This window comes from Rhinoderma darwinii, chromosome 3 (assembly GCF_050947455.1).
Source record: "Rhinoderma darwinii isolate aRhiDar2 chromosome 3, aRhiDar2.hap1, whole genome shotgun sequence".
In the NCBI taxonomy this organism is placed as follows: Eukaryota; Metazoa; Chordata; class Amphibia; order Anura; family Rhinodermatidae; genus Rhinoderma; species Rhinoderma darwinii.
This window is the reverse complement of record NC_134689.1, coordinates 13,550,326-13,565,648: the sequence shown is the minus strand read 5'-3', so window position 1 is coordinate 13,565,648 and position 15,323 is coordinate 13,550,326. Positions and strand designations below refer to the sequence as shown.

The following is a 15,323-nucleotide window of genomic DNA, read 5'->3' as shown; positions in this document are numbered from 1 at the left end:
TTTGGCCAACGGTTATTGCGTGTCTACGGCCATCTTAAATGTCAAGCCCACTTTTATGGGCCAAATTACTAAAAATGTATCCTCCCTTTTGTGTTAAAGGGGTTTGTATACTTTGGAAAATCCCTTTTAATCAAGAAGCCCCCACCCCAACAAAAAAAACTGATCATAGAGTGTCCTACTGCTAAGATCCTAAGTGATCAGCTGTAATCTGTGGGGTGAACACGGCAGCAATTGTTCATTTCCCCTGCAGTGCCACCACAGGGGACATGAAGCATTACACGGTTCTTATTGAAATCAATGGGGGATCGATGTTGGGTCCTCCAGAGTAGGAGACACTTTCTATAGCTATTTTACCCTTACTGCCCAGGGGCCTAGACTAACCCAAATATATGCAAAGTTTCAACATATATCATTTCATTGCAGCTACCAGAAGAATGAGAAAACATATCTGTCTTCCCCATTAATAATTCAGTTGGAATCTGCTTATTGGTGAAATATTAAGCAAAGTTGTGATAAATTGATTCTATTTCTCTCCAGTTATATCGTATATTAGCATTGATATTACTCCAGAGCTGGATAACAAATGCTTCATAAACAGCCTGCAGATACAGAGTAATGTAATATCATATCTGATTTATTGAACGATGTTGACTGGATTCTTATTCATCAGCCAATGACATTGGAAAGATCTCAGATGAGCAGGTGAATATATCATTCTGTCAATGCGACTGTTATTAGAGAACCCGGTGAAGACTCTAGTCTAGAGACTGTACAGAAATATCCAAGATCCAGTACTCGGTCATGGGCGCTGGCAATATATGTGCTGGTGGTACGTCCATTGGCATTTGCAAGAATTTTCTAAGGTCAGGCATTAATACTCAGACATACATACAGTGCTGTGACATTAGGACCAACCACCGTCCTCCCTCACCCTTCACTATGCAAGTCAGAGGGTACAGACAGAAGGGAGAACACTGCCCCCTGCTGCCTGTTTTTGCTGTATCCTGTAATGACAACAGTCATGGGTGATGTGTGCCGCTTGACTGCTGCCATCGTTTGTGGCACACAGCCTGAGATCTGGGGCACAATCTGTAGACGGAGTTTGTGCCAGAATATACTGCCAACATGCCCACAGAATAGTGATATAGTTAAGTAGTGTAACATAACTCCCAAGACCTATATGGTATTAAAATGGATCCCAGATATATAAATATACAATGCCATACAGTCCCCAGATTGTGCCAAACAGTTCCCAGTTGAATAGTACATACATTGCCCAGATAATGTCATCCAGGGACAAAATATATAGGATCACGTAATGCACTGACAAGCTTTCCTGCAGCACCAGCCGTACAGTGCCCAGATAAGTAATACTTTAATTGCCAAGATACTGCCATACAGTGCCCAGATAAATAGTATCTACATTGCCAAGATAATACCATACAGAGTCAAAATACCTAGGGCCGTGTAATGCACTGACAAGCCATCCTGCAGCCCGAGCCATACAGTGCCCATATAAATAGTGTCCACAATGCCAAGATAATGCCATACTGTGCCTAAATAAATAGTATCTACATTGCCAAGATAATGCCATACAGGGCCCAGATAAATAGTATCTACATTGCCAAGAAAATGCCATATAGTGCCCAGATAAATAGTATCTACATTGCCAACATAATGCCATACAGTGCCCAGATAAATAGTATCTACATTGCCAAGATAATGCCATACTGTGCCCAGATAAATAGTATCTACATTGCCAAGATAATGCCATACAGTGCCCAGTTAAATAGTATCTACATTGCCCAGATGATGTCATACAGAGTCAAAATATATAGGGCTGTGTAATGCACGGACGAGCCATCCTGCAGCCCGAGCCATACAGTGCCAGATAAATAGTATCTACATTGCCAAGTTAATGTCATACCGTGCCTAAATAAATAGTATCTACATTGCCAAGATAATGCCATACAGTGCCCATATAAATAGTATCTACATTGCCCAGATGATGTCATACAGAGTCAAAATATATAGGGCCGTGTAATGCACTGACAAGCCGTCCTGCAGCCCGAGCCATACAGTGCCCAGAAAAATCGTACACAAATTTCCCTGATAATGTCCCATGACCTATGTGGCATTAAAATAGATCCCAGATATATATACAATGTCATACAGTCTTGTGATAGTGCCGTATGGTTTGGTTTACAGTATTATAAAAATCACCATGTCTCATATGTGACTCCTTTCCGTTACACAACAAGCCTTAAAGGGCCACAGCGCACATATATAATACAACTTCATAACTTTACAATATTACAGAACACCTCTAAGATTTGCTTACAACCGCAGATAATAAACCTGGATATGAGCAAGAGCTCTCCTGCAATTCCTCATATTCTAAAAGAGTTGGCGTTCCTCCAAATACATTCATTTCCGAAATTAAAGTCTTTATTACAAAAACGGAGACAAGTGCTGTTTTTCTTTTCTTTTCGATAAATGCCAAATCATTTATAAGTTCTCCTAAAAGCATTTCTCGTTGAAGAGAATTTTCCTGTAAGATAAAAAAAAATAATTGTTCCCTAATTTAGCAGTGGCTCAACACCAGCTCTGTACATGTAAACTTAAAGGGAAACTCCAGTCAGATATGAAAACTCATAAAAAAGTTTGAGAGTTTTAGAAAGCGGCTACCGAGTGCCGCGTGTCCAGCTCCCGCCACCACCTGATCGTGCTGGGGCAAGTCTTGTCTGCCTCTGCTGGGGAAACGTAGTATTACATGGCATCCATTCAAATGAATGACTGTCCGTGGACAGCTCGGTCCACCAAAGCTGTTCTGGCTCATAGAGGGGGGTCCCAAGTGGGAGAACTAGTTCTATGATGTCCATATGGCCTAATAGAACATATGGGATCTCTCATAAAGACAACTGTACATTGAAAAACTTTGTGCTTTCTGTATTTGCTGTGACAGTATGGTTTCTACATTGTAACAACCAGTGACTGTTACCTTCATGACAGTTTTTTCCCACACCAGTCACTACTGTAAATTCCTCCACACAGGTGCCAATTGTCAAGTCCATACAGTCATGTAAGGGCGGGTTCACACATGGCGGAATTTCACTTAAATTCCGCTGCGGACACTCCGCAGCGTTAATCCGCAGCGGAGCCGTTTCTACATTGACTTTCACTTTAATTTAGCAGTGTTCGTTTACACGATGCGTACAATTCCGCTGCGGAGCATAGGCTGCGGAGCGGAATTTGGTGTCCGCAGCATGCTCTGTCTGTTGCGGAGCAGTGGCGGACTCATGGCGGAATTTCTCCATTGACTTCAATGGAGATTCAAAGTTCCGCAATGAAGTCCGCAGCTGTCATGCACATGTCATGTGTGCTGCGGATGCGTCTTGCTTTTTTTACTTGACATTTCTTCATTCTGGCTGGACCTATGTATTTCTAGGTCTACAGCCAGACTGAGGAAGTCAATGGGGCTCCCGTAATGACGGGAGCGTTGCTAGGAGACGTCAGTAAATAGTCACTGTCCAGGGTGCTGAAAGAGTTAAGCGATCGGCAGTAACTGTTTCTGCACCCGGGACAGTGACTACCGATCCCAATATACATGTATCTGTAAAAAAAAATGAAGTTCGTACTTACCGAGAACTCCCTGTTTCTGTCTCCAGTCCGGCCTCCCAGGATGACGTTTCAGTGTAAGTGACGGCTGCAGCCAATCACAGGCCAAGCACAGGCTGCAGCGGTCACATGGACTGGCGCGTCATCCAGGGAGGTCGGGCTGGATGCCGAAGGAGGGACGCGTCATAAAGACAACGGGCGGTAAGTATGAATTTCTTTTACTTTCACTAGGGAAAGTGCTGTCCCTTCTCTCTATCCTGCACTGATAGGGAGAAGGGAAGCACTTTTCCCGCAGTCCGCAGCAGCTAGTCCGCATCAATTTTCTGCACATTTTGTGCAGATCCGCAGCCGTAATCCGCAACCCGGATTCTGTGCGGCATTGATGCGGACAGTTGCGGAGGAATTCCGCCATGTGTGGTCATGCCCTTATAAGTAAGGTTTAAAAGATGGAAGATGAAAATGATGCATCACGTGACCAATTTTATTTTTTTTATACATTTCCATTCTACATTTTTTAAGATCATTCATCACTAGTGTCCTGAGGGGGTTTTATCAATGTAAAATTATGCAGTGACTGGAGGTTTTAGTAAAAAGAGAGAACAATACAATGTGTTTGAATATGTACAGTGAATACTATAGAACACAATCTCCCTGCTTAAAGGGTGTGTCTATCTTTGAAAACCATTTTAGAGTTTGTATGCCTAAATGAAATGTTAGGTCACTTTGTTAATAGATTTAATTACTAATTACATTACTTATCCTGTACTGATCCTGAGTTACATCCTTTATTATACTCCAGGGCTGCACTCACTATTCTGCTGGTGGAGTCACTGTATACATACATTACATTACTTATCCTGTACTGATCCTGAGTTACATCCTGTATTATACTCCAGAGCTGCACTCACTATTCTGCTGGTGGAGTCACTGTGTACATACATTATATTACTTATCCTGTACTGATCCTGAGTTACATCCTGTTTTATACTCCAGAGCTGCACTCACTATTCTGCTGGTGGAGTCTCTGTGTACATACATTATATTACTTATCCTGTACTGATCCGGAGTTATATCCTGTATTATACTCCAGAGCTGCACTCACTATTCTGCTGGTGGAGTCACTGTGTACATACATTACATTACTTATCCTGTACTGATCCTGAGTTACATCCTGTATTATACTCCAGAGCTGCACTCACTATTCTGCTGATGGAGTCACTGTGTACATACATTACATTACTTATCCTGTACTGATCCTGAGTTATATCCTGTATGATACTCCAGAGCTGCACTCACTATTCTGCTGGTGGAGTCACTGTGTACATACATTACATTACTTATCCTGTACTGATCCTGAGTTACATCCTGTATTATACTCCAGAGCTGCACTCACTATTCTGCTGGTGGAGTCACTGTGTACATACATTACATTACTTATCCTGTACTGATCCTGAGTTACATCCTGTATTATACTCCAGAGCTGCACTCACAATTCTGCTGGTGGAGTCGCTGTGTACATACATTACATTACTTATCCTGTACTGGTCCTGAGTTACATCCTGTATTATACTCCAGAGCTGCACTCTTCGCCGAAACGCGCGTCGGGTGTGATGCCAGACAACAGTGTGTTATAACATGGGTAAGCTACTGTCACTTAGCTGCATGTGTACTCTGTATTAATGAATTATGTTACACTTGTATTAGGCTACACCAATGAGTACTATCATATACTATCATTTGGGACCTCATTCAGTCCTTTTGATAGACATACCCAGGTGTTAGTAATTTATTTATTTATTAACTTATTTATGCACCTTGGTTTCTCATATATATCCTTTTCATGCATATCCTACAATAGTAGCCCCATTATACACATGTGTCTGGCTTCTTTTTCCACACTGTGGTAGTCATCCTTGTCTTTTTAATTTGTGAGTAAATATATGTATCTGTTTTGTTGTGCAATAATAAAAATTATAAATTCTTTATTATAAACTCAGTCTTTGACTCATTTCTTTTAGGTTGTTGTTCTTAACATATTATGAGTTATCGCTAATGTTATCAGTATTCATGGGTATTCACCTTTGTATGCCCTTCCCCTATATATTATATAATTATTAAAGTAATTTACTCTATATGACTTTCAAAGGGGTATTTTGGTTGTCCTCCGCATTGATTGTGGTTGTCAATGCAAACTGACGACAAACTTGTATAGTGTAGTGGGAGACTTCCTTTTACATACATTAGATTACTTTATAGAAAATCCTATATAGAGGACTCTTCCCAGAATGCAAATCGCCAGAGCAAGCTACTGTATGTGCAGACATCAAGTCAACAAGAAATGTTTGAAGATTTCAGTTCTCAAGCATGCAAAAGTGTGAATGCAGCTCTGGAGTACAATACAGGCTAGAACTCAGGATCAGCACAAGTGACTCAAACTTTTATTATAGATGAATTCTTTTTATAAACTCTAATATTATGATGTCTGGAGATGAACATACCCTTTAAGAAAAAGTACCTGAAGTGTTGATGATAGAATGTATTCCTCGGGAGAAGATTGGATTGGAGAAGATCATTTTTAAAGATTTATTTGTTTCTAAATATAAGTTCCTGAGTTGTTCTCTATCCAAGTTATCTTGGTCTCCTAAAAAAGGAGCGGACGCTGGGTGACAACCATTGATTACAGCCATTCCAGTGCTCACAGGGTTGTCCCCAGCTTTGCAGAGACCCTACATGATATTACTGCTCCATGATTATGCTGATTTCTATGCATTTCAGGGCAAGTCGGTGACAACCTATGTGAACACAGTAATTACTGCCATTATTGGTGGTCACCTTTGGAAATCCCGAATCAAAAGTACTGGATTTTTCTGGGATGTCGTCGGTGTGCGTATGATGAGTTGTGAATTGCTCATCTTCCTACCTATGGAGAGGTACAACCACCACACCCACACGTACTAACATTTTAAACCCAAATTGTGAGACATTTTAAGCCCCGCCCCCAAAATTACACAAAATGCCTCTTTGGGGTCTAATTTGCAGGACAGTCCCTCGAAAATCCAAACTATTGGCAAGTATGCACTTCCTATTGTTCTACAGATTTAAGATAATAGAAAACCTAGATGACAACCCATGTAGGAGTTGTAAATGTAGCCATATTGGTTGTCTCCCATCTTTCCAGAAACGGATATAACGAAGAAATGGCTAAGTAGATTTTTTAACGAGGCCATCCACTTTGGAAAATCCCTTTTTGTTAGAATGATCCCTTAACTATAAACTGATCATAGGGTATCCTGCTACTGGAACCAGCAGCGATCTGCGCTAATCAGAGAGGGAATCTGACAGCAAGTGTTTAATGCTCCTGCAGTGCCCCCACAGGAGTAATGAAGTATTACACAGTTCTTAATGAAATCGATAGGAAGTCCTTGTAATGTATGGATGTACTTGGTCCTCCAGAGCGAAGCATGTTCTTTATAGCCACTCTCAACTCTGGATAATAGATTAGGGTCTTGAACGGGGGATCCCACTCTTTATATACCCCTTAATTCCCTAATAGAGTAACTGTAACAGTAGAGGACGAGTTAAGGATTAGTGGTTTACCGAAGGACCAACATTAGGATGAAAGCTCCTTCGACTCAGCAAGTGTTAATTGTAAAGTCTTTTCTTTGTTCTTTAAGAGTCCAAACACCACCATGAAGGAAATTAATGCCCCCAATGCCTGGAGAATATTGACTCCAAATGTCATTAGTCACGTTAATGAAACGCTAGTAATTAAGTGCTGTCTTGTCTGTTCCGATGGACCTTTAAAAAATCCGGAGCGGCCGTGTTTTCTACGAAACCTAAAAATAAGTGTCTTAGTGCACATCCATCTTGTTCATTAAATTATATATAGTAAGTGAATACCACAGCAGGACAAGCTCATTTACCAACCAGTACTTCATCTCTGCTACTCTGGACAAAAATAACATAGTGACTGACAGATGTAGCAGAGCTGAATTTGTTATTTTATGACATTGTGAGGATGGTTGTTCAGGTTCTAGTAAAATGTGGGAAATGTATCAAAACTTGTGCAAGGAAAATAGTAACCAATCAGATTCCAGCTCTCATTTATCAGAGTTGCTTCGGAAAATGAAACGCTCCACTTTTTCCTTGCATTGGTTTTGATATATCTTTCGCGTTGTGTTCCAGATCTGCACTTTGTGACTGCTTCTGAAGATGTAAAATAATGTCCTGCTGAATGTGGTGGTTAATAGGGGAATTGGGACTGGAAACTGATGACAGTTTATATGATATGTTTCAAGATCTCTGTTTGCTGTCAGTGAAATTAAACATTCATTGCTTACACCCAGTGGATGAAAATATATACAGACCTAATGCTTTGGTTTTTTTTTTTTGCATTTCCCCCCAGTTTAGGCAATCCTCTGTGAGTTGAACCAGGGCTTATCTATAGGGTGTGCAAAGGTAACAGTCGCACCGGGGTCCTGGTGCCTGAGGCGGCTGCTCTGCTGCATAAGAAGACACCAATATGAAAAATGGCACATGGTCGGTAGGGGGCACTGGTACAGATTTTGCATTGGGGCCCAGGACCTTCATGATAAGCCTCGTTTACATCTGCGTTGGAGGCACCAATAGGGGCGTCCGTCCCAGATCCGGCCGAGAATCTCGGAAACAATAGCGCAGTATTGTTTCCGGTAAAACCATGGACACGCCGACGAAACCCAACACAACCCATTAAAGCCAATGGGCTCAGTCGGCCGCCGGTGGTGTCCGTGGTACAACGGAACCGGCACCTCAGGTTTTTCTCATGCTCTGCTCCTCCGACAGAGCAGAGCAACGGAATGGCGAACGCTGGTGTGAACATAGCCTTACTCCTCTAAGCTAAACTCTATTGACTCTAAATTGATACAATTTATCTCCATTGATACATTGTAACAAACTATCAGGACAGGAGAGAGCTACGTGTTGCTGATGTATTATTTACCTTACAGCGGATTGTCTAGACTACAAGAGCCCCAGCTATAAGAAGTATTAGGTCTGTACAGTTTCACAGCTTCGTAGGTTTCTATTCACTGACATCAAACAGAGATCTTGAAATGGAAGCAATTAAACCACAAATGATATTAAAAAGTTGCACAACTTTTCATTATGCAACATCTCTTAACTTTCTGCTACAGTTGGAGCTGCTATGTGTCAGAGGAGTAGCTTGAAACGCCTGCGTATGGGATGCTTATATTTCCTAAAGAGGGTACCTTCCTATAGGACCAGGAGGTGCAGGGACCCAGCTGTTTCCTGTTTCTGAAAATAGTCCGGGGGGGGTTTGACATTTTCCCAAGATCTGGAGCACAGCAAATGCACTTTAAGGACGACCTATCACCCACCCCTGACATGTCTATTTTAGTAAATAACTGTATCCCCCTATAAAATAACAATTCTGGAAAATCTCTTCTTAGAACTCTGCATTGTGCTGTTCCTGTTATTCCTACTAGAAATGCGTGCATAAATTGACAACTGGGTGTTACCATTCTCCTTGTCAAAGGGGCGTGTTCCTACACAGTCTCACTCTGTCACTCTGATTGGACAGTGTCAGTCTGTGTAGGGACACACCCCCAACTGCTAACACCCAGTTGTCAATATATTCATACATTTGTAAGAGGAATAACAGAGGAATGGCACAACGTAGAGTTCTAAGAAAATATGTTCCAGAATCATTATTTGCTGAGGAATACGAGACGTCAGGAGAGGTGACTTAACTCTTTAAGCAAATTTTTCAAGGAAAATAATGATACAGCTGAATGAGGGCCAACACCAGCAAAGGGACTATATTAATGGGACTCTGTCCCCTCATTGTAGACCCTTTTTTGTGCATATAGTAAAGTCACTGTTCATGTATCAGATTTCCTTGAAAGACTCGACTTCATTTTCGGCGCAATGGAGACCACAAGACAACAAGATCTCAGATAATATCCGAAGAACTGGAAATCTCCACGATCTCCAAGATCTCCACTATGTCCTGATTACAAATAGGATCCCATAACTCTAAACTTCAAACCCAGAAGCAACTGGAAGTAACATTTGCTAATTGCTAATTTAATTAAACCGTCTTGTTCTGCACAGGATTTTATAGTCGTACAATCTGCTCGGAAACACTCACGCAGAATTCTCTATTTGGCAGAACCCTTAAAATATGGATTCGATGGTCCACAGCCAAAATGTGAATCATGGAGTCGTGTTTAATGTTCATAGTCCATCTCTGCTCCAGTGACTCGTTTAGTGAGAAGAGATGTCAGCACCTCACGTCTCCAGACACCCTCCACAGCTCTATCATTTATGTCACTAACAAACCTACTAGGAAAACCGAGCATGAGGTACTAACCGTACAAAATCAATTTCATCTCTCTGTGTACAGAACCAGAGAAGACAATCATAACTAATGAAAGAAAAGTGATTACCGACGCTAGAAGAAGAAAGGTAGATAGATAGATAGATAGATAGATAGATAGATAGATAGATAGATAGATAGATAGATAGATAGATAGATAGATAGATAGATAGATAGATAGATAGATAGATAGATAGATAGATAGGAGATAGATAGATAGATAGATAGATAGATAGATAGATAGATAGATAGATAGATAGATAGATAGATAGATAGATAGATAGATAGATAGATAGATAGATAGATAGATAGATAGATATGAGATAGATAGATAGATAGATAGATAGATAGATAGATAGATAGATAGATAGATAGATAGATAGATAGATAGATAGATATGAGATAGATAGATAGATAGATAGATAGATAGATAGATAGATATGAGATAGATAGATAGATAGATAGATAGATAGATAGATAGATAGATAGATAGATAGATAGATAGATAGATAGATAGATAGATAGATATGAGATAGATAGATAGATAGATAGATAGATAGATAGATAGATGGATGGATGGATGGATGGATGGATGGATGGATGGATGGATGGATGGATGGATAGATAGATAGATAGATAGATAGATAGATAGATAGATAGATAGATAGATAGATAGATAGATAGATAGATAGATAGATAGATAACACTGAGGAACATTTTATTCTATATGATGCAGGATATAATGTAATGTATAATTGGGTGACTGTGAATGGACATTATGACCTCTAGTGGTGACTCACAATGTAATGTAAATGTTTCACGCTTGTAATAGAGGCAAAAAGCAGAAAATTACTGTGAGGCGGTAACATAAACCTTATATAATGACAAAAAAAATACATACAGCTAATCAGTTGTGATATCACCATGAGTCGTACCACATAACAAACTCAGCTCTGCTGCACACTGTATATCTCAGACCAAAATCTTGTTTAAAGCATTTTGAAAGTAAACTGTACTTTTTTTGTCCACAGCGACTTTAACTTGAAACTCGAGGAATCTGATAAATATCACAACTTGCAGCAATGGCCGCCTTATAGCTCTTAACCTTAGGGCGCTAAAACATATGCAATACTAATCCTTTGTTTCGTCACCAGTCCACTACACATAATATATTTTTGTAATACTGTTCCCAGGACTGGCGATATATTAAAAAAAATAGGGCTCATGGCGTGGGATCTTTTCTGGACTTCCTGACAATCTTCCTATTGAGGAACACTACACTCAGCATGTCCCCATCCGGAAATGGCTGATAACAGCAAACAATAGCTTGCATTCACTAACTTAACTAATTAAGAGAGAGCATGGACCTAATGAACCCACTTAAAAATTAAAAAAAACAATACAAATGGATATACTGGATAAAAGTCTCACTTACCTGGGCATGGGGCATCTCTGAAACCCTCCTTGCTGCCATGTTTAAGGTACCCGCCACTAATTTGCTGGTTGTCTGTAGGTTAATGGGCGCTGTCTGTGGGGGATCCGCGCTGTTGACCGCTGAGGGTGCTGAGGCCGTAGCTGTTTTTTGGCCATTGAGGTGTGCAGTCACCATAGTGACGGGTGCTTTGGCCGGGACGACTGAGATGGCAATGCCCCCCTGACTGTTTGGTGCCTTGATGAGCGGGATGGGCTTGGCACTTTCCACAGGACAGCTCCGGACCGCCAGCTTCTGCCAGGCAAAAAGAGACACAGGGTAAAAAGAGAGGAAAAAAAGGGGTGAGTTCAAATAGCCACAAAACCCAATGCCCTCCTACATGTCTCTAGGCACCTCCTTCTGCACCACCCACTAGAGCAGGCACAAAAGAGACATTTTACTGCAAATATCCCAGTGCACCATCTGGTTCTGTTATTTGCAATAAGCTTTACATGCTCTGAGCAGCAGACGAGTGATTGAGGTAACTCATCCCACACAGAAGGAAGCCGACCCACACGCTACAGCAGCATCCTCCTGATGAAACGACTCCAACCGGGCACATTTAGGGCACCGATTCCGATTCTCCTACATGAATATTGCTGCCTTTATTTCTAACCACAAGGGTTTCTGTTCCTGTGTGATTCCAGCTGAGCTGCCTGCAGAGAACACAAGCCGAAGAACCTGGAAGATCTATCTCCCTGTTGTTTCATTGATTTAAGAAAAAAAAAAGGAATATTTATATTTTTTCTTCTTTTAGACTTGGTTATTAGCTTGGTAAAATATTATGGGGTTGGTGTATTTTTTTTATATAAATTTATGAAGCAAAATAAAAATTTTATTCAAGAAATAGATATAATATTTGTGAATTTTTGAACATTTTTTTTTACCTGGAAATCATATTTTTTATATTTTTCATTTTTTTTTATTTAATTGTATTATTTTTTCCTATTGTATTTTATTATTTTAGTCATTTTAGTTTATTATGTAAGCTTATTATTTATTATTATGGCTTATTGTATTTTTTGTGTTATTTCATTTTATTATTATAGTTATTATTTTAATTTATGTCATTTTATCATTTATTAGTGCATTTCATTGTTATTTCATCGTATTAATATATTTTATTATTGTATTTCATTGTGTTATTTCATTTTATTATTATATTTTATTATTATAATTGATGTCATTTTATCATTTATTATGATATTTTATTATTTTATGTTAATTAAGATTATTATTATATTTTATATTTACATTGTTTTTTATGTATTTTTACCTTTTTATATATTTCAATTCTAAAATTAATTGTTAGATTCTATGTAAATTTTAAAAGGATCATTAATATAAAACTGAAGAAATGTCCTTTTCATCAAAGTATAAAAAAAATAGGGATTTTGTAAAAATTTAATTTCAACATTTATTCTATCAAATTAATCATATTTATTATTGCTATTATGAATATAAATATTATTATTATTTTATATTTTTTTAACTACTTGATTAGAAGTAAAACATTTTCAGTTGTGCATGTTTAGTCTCATTATATGTTGTATAAGTAATTAATAGAAATGATCACGGATGAATATATAATATATATATGAGTCTTTGGTAATATTCTAGTCTCAATGGACAACCTTAGGGGTTTTTTTTGTTTGTTTTTTGCAGGAATGAGATGTATTTTTTATCATTACCCAGCGGAGGGCACATTTTTTACAGCAGCAGGAGGGCAGCACGCCTGATTACACACTGGCTGACCACAATCTTTCCAGACTTGTAGTTCAGGAATTGTGAGAAATTACTATCGTGTCTCTAGAAAAATAGTAAAAAAAAAAAGAAACAAACAATGTGTATACAGTATTTTTATCATTCTGTTACCTACAAAATATTCATTATAAATATTTCATTAAAATAATATTTTTTTATATTTTTTTTTCATTCTCATCTTCTCACTCCTTCATACGTTCTGTATTTTACCATAGATATTCTGATTTATTGCTGTAGGAAATGTTCCCTTCCATTGGTTTGTTCCTCAAATCCACCTTCCACCAGTTATTTAGTCCCTCAAATCACTATACAGTGGCATACATAGAGTACGGGGGACCCCATTACAAATACAAAAATGAGATCCCTTTCAGGAGCTGCTTGACACCACCACAAACCTAACCACATGAGGCAGATGCCCACATCCCAATTTCCTGACTCAAGTACATCTTCCTTGTTTGCTAAGGCCCCATGCACACGACCGTAGAATTAGTCCGTAACTGTGGGCCGTAATTGTGGTCCGCAATTACGGACCTATTCATTTCTATTGACTACGGACACCTTCCCGGTCCGGGCCGTAGAAAGCCGCCGCAAAAGATAGGACATGTCCTATTTTTTGCTTTTTACGGACTATGCTGCCATACTTTGTCTGGGAGCACGGACCGAAAACGCGAGTGGCTGTCGGCGGCTGGCCATGCCCGCAATCACGGGCAGTGATTACGGGCACGGCCGTGTGCATGAGGCCTTACATTGCAGCACCTGTGGAGATGGAAACCATATCCTGAAATAGGCCCTTTCCCTCCAAGGGCCTCATGGGCGGTCTGGTCTCTATCTTATGTACGACCCAAGTCACTTCATATCTTGGCAAATTACGATTCAGAAGCTTGAGAAAGCCGGGTGACAACTACTGTGTGAACAGTAATGGGGGCCATACTCTTGTCTTCCCGTTTTCCCAAAAACATATACAAAGTCATTACCTCTAGAATTAGATGGTATATAACCATAGCCATTAAAAGGCTGTTGGCCAAGCAAACATTCAGCCCATAAACAGGCAAACCATAGGAACATGTTATTGCTGGGGAGATAAGAGGTTGCAAGACACCTCTGGTTCCACTTCCATCTCTGAGGAATACAATAGGATAGGTAAATTTTAACCTGCCTAACCTTAAGGTCCTATTACATGGCGCCAATCAACAAGGAGCAATAATTGGTTATGTATGTGGACGAGCAATCGTTACTACGATCGTTCGTCCCCATACATTTCCATCATGTTTCCTCCAACAGTAGACCTTGGTGGACTGTCTGGAGGCCCCATAGACAGTAACGTGTTGATAGATCAAAATTGGTGGGATCTACTGTCTACAATCAGATGTCCATGGCCACAACCTTGTTCTTGTTGGAGCATGGAATTAAGATAATAAAAACAATCAAACAAAAAGCATATACCCCACAGTGACACAACGTTCATGTAAACCGTACCATAACCGTATTGCCCAGTTAACTGTTTGGAGTGCACTGGTAAATTGCCTTAATAAAGCCGAGCCTCCAATCTTGAAATTTGTATGATTAATAAGCCTTAGTAGAAACATACAAGACTCAATTACGGCCTTCAAAAACAGAAAAATGTCCAATAAATCAAGTAACTGAATTGGAATAAACTAAATAAAATAGAAAAACTAAAAAAATAATATTAAAAAATACAAAAATGTAAATATTGATATTTTTCTGAATTTTTTTCTAGTTTTCTAGAGATAGGGTATCCTATGAAGATATAAAAGTAAAACAGAGTCATTCACAAGGATTTCTATTTTTTGTTGCCGTCTTCTAAGGGCTAGTTCACTCGGCCGCCGCAAAATCCGATGTGGAACTATTCCTGAAGGTTCCTCCTTCTCATTGACATCAATGGGAGGTTTGGGAGGAATCCGCCCAAAGATCGAGCAGGACGCTTCTTTTTCCCGCTAGCTGAGATAACCGGCTAGCGGGAAAATGAAGCGTCCGACTCCCATTGAAATGAATGAGAGGCAGAATTTTGTGGTAAAATTCCTCCATTTGAAAATACCCCAAGAGTTCTTGTTTCCCTGATTCCGGTTGCTGGGC

The 15,323-nt window shown here is 39.5% G+C and overlaps 1 protein-coding gene across 4 annotated transcripts in view; it reads right to left on the bottom strand.

Annotated features, from left to right (window-relative positions):
• The window catches only part of PHF21B (PHD finger protein 21B), a 96,719-nt gene that overhangs the window by 41,734 nt on the left and 39,662 nt on the right, over nucleotides 1–15,323 (bottom strand). For all 4 annotated transcript variants that reach the window (XM_075855955.1, XM_075855953.1, XM_075855956.1 and 1 more), the window contains one exon: nucleotides 11,430–11,720. In XM_075855955.1, the coding sequence (XP_075712070.1) occupies nucleotides 11,430–11,720 (291 nt within the window). The remainder of the gene's footprint in view (nucleotides 1–11,429; nucleotides 11,721–15,323) is intronic.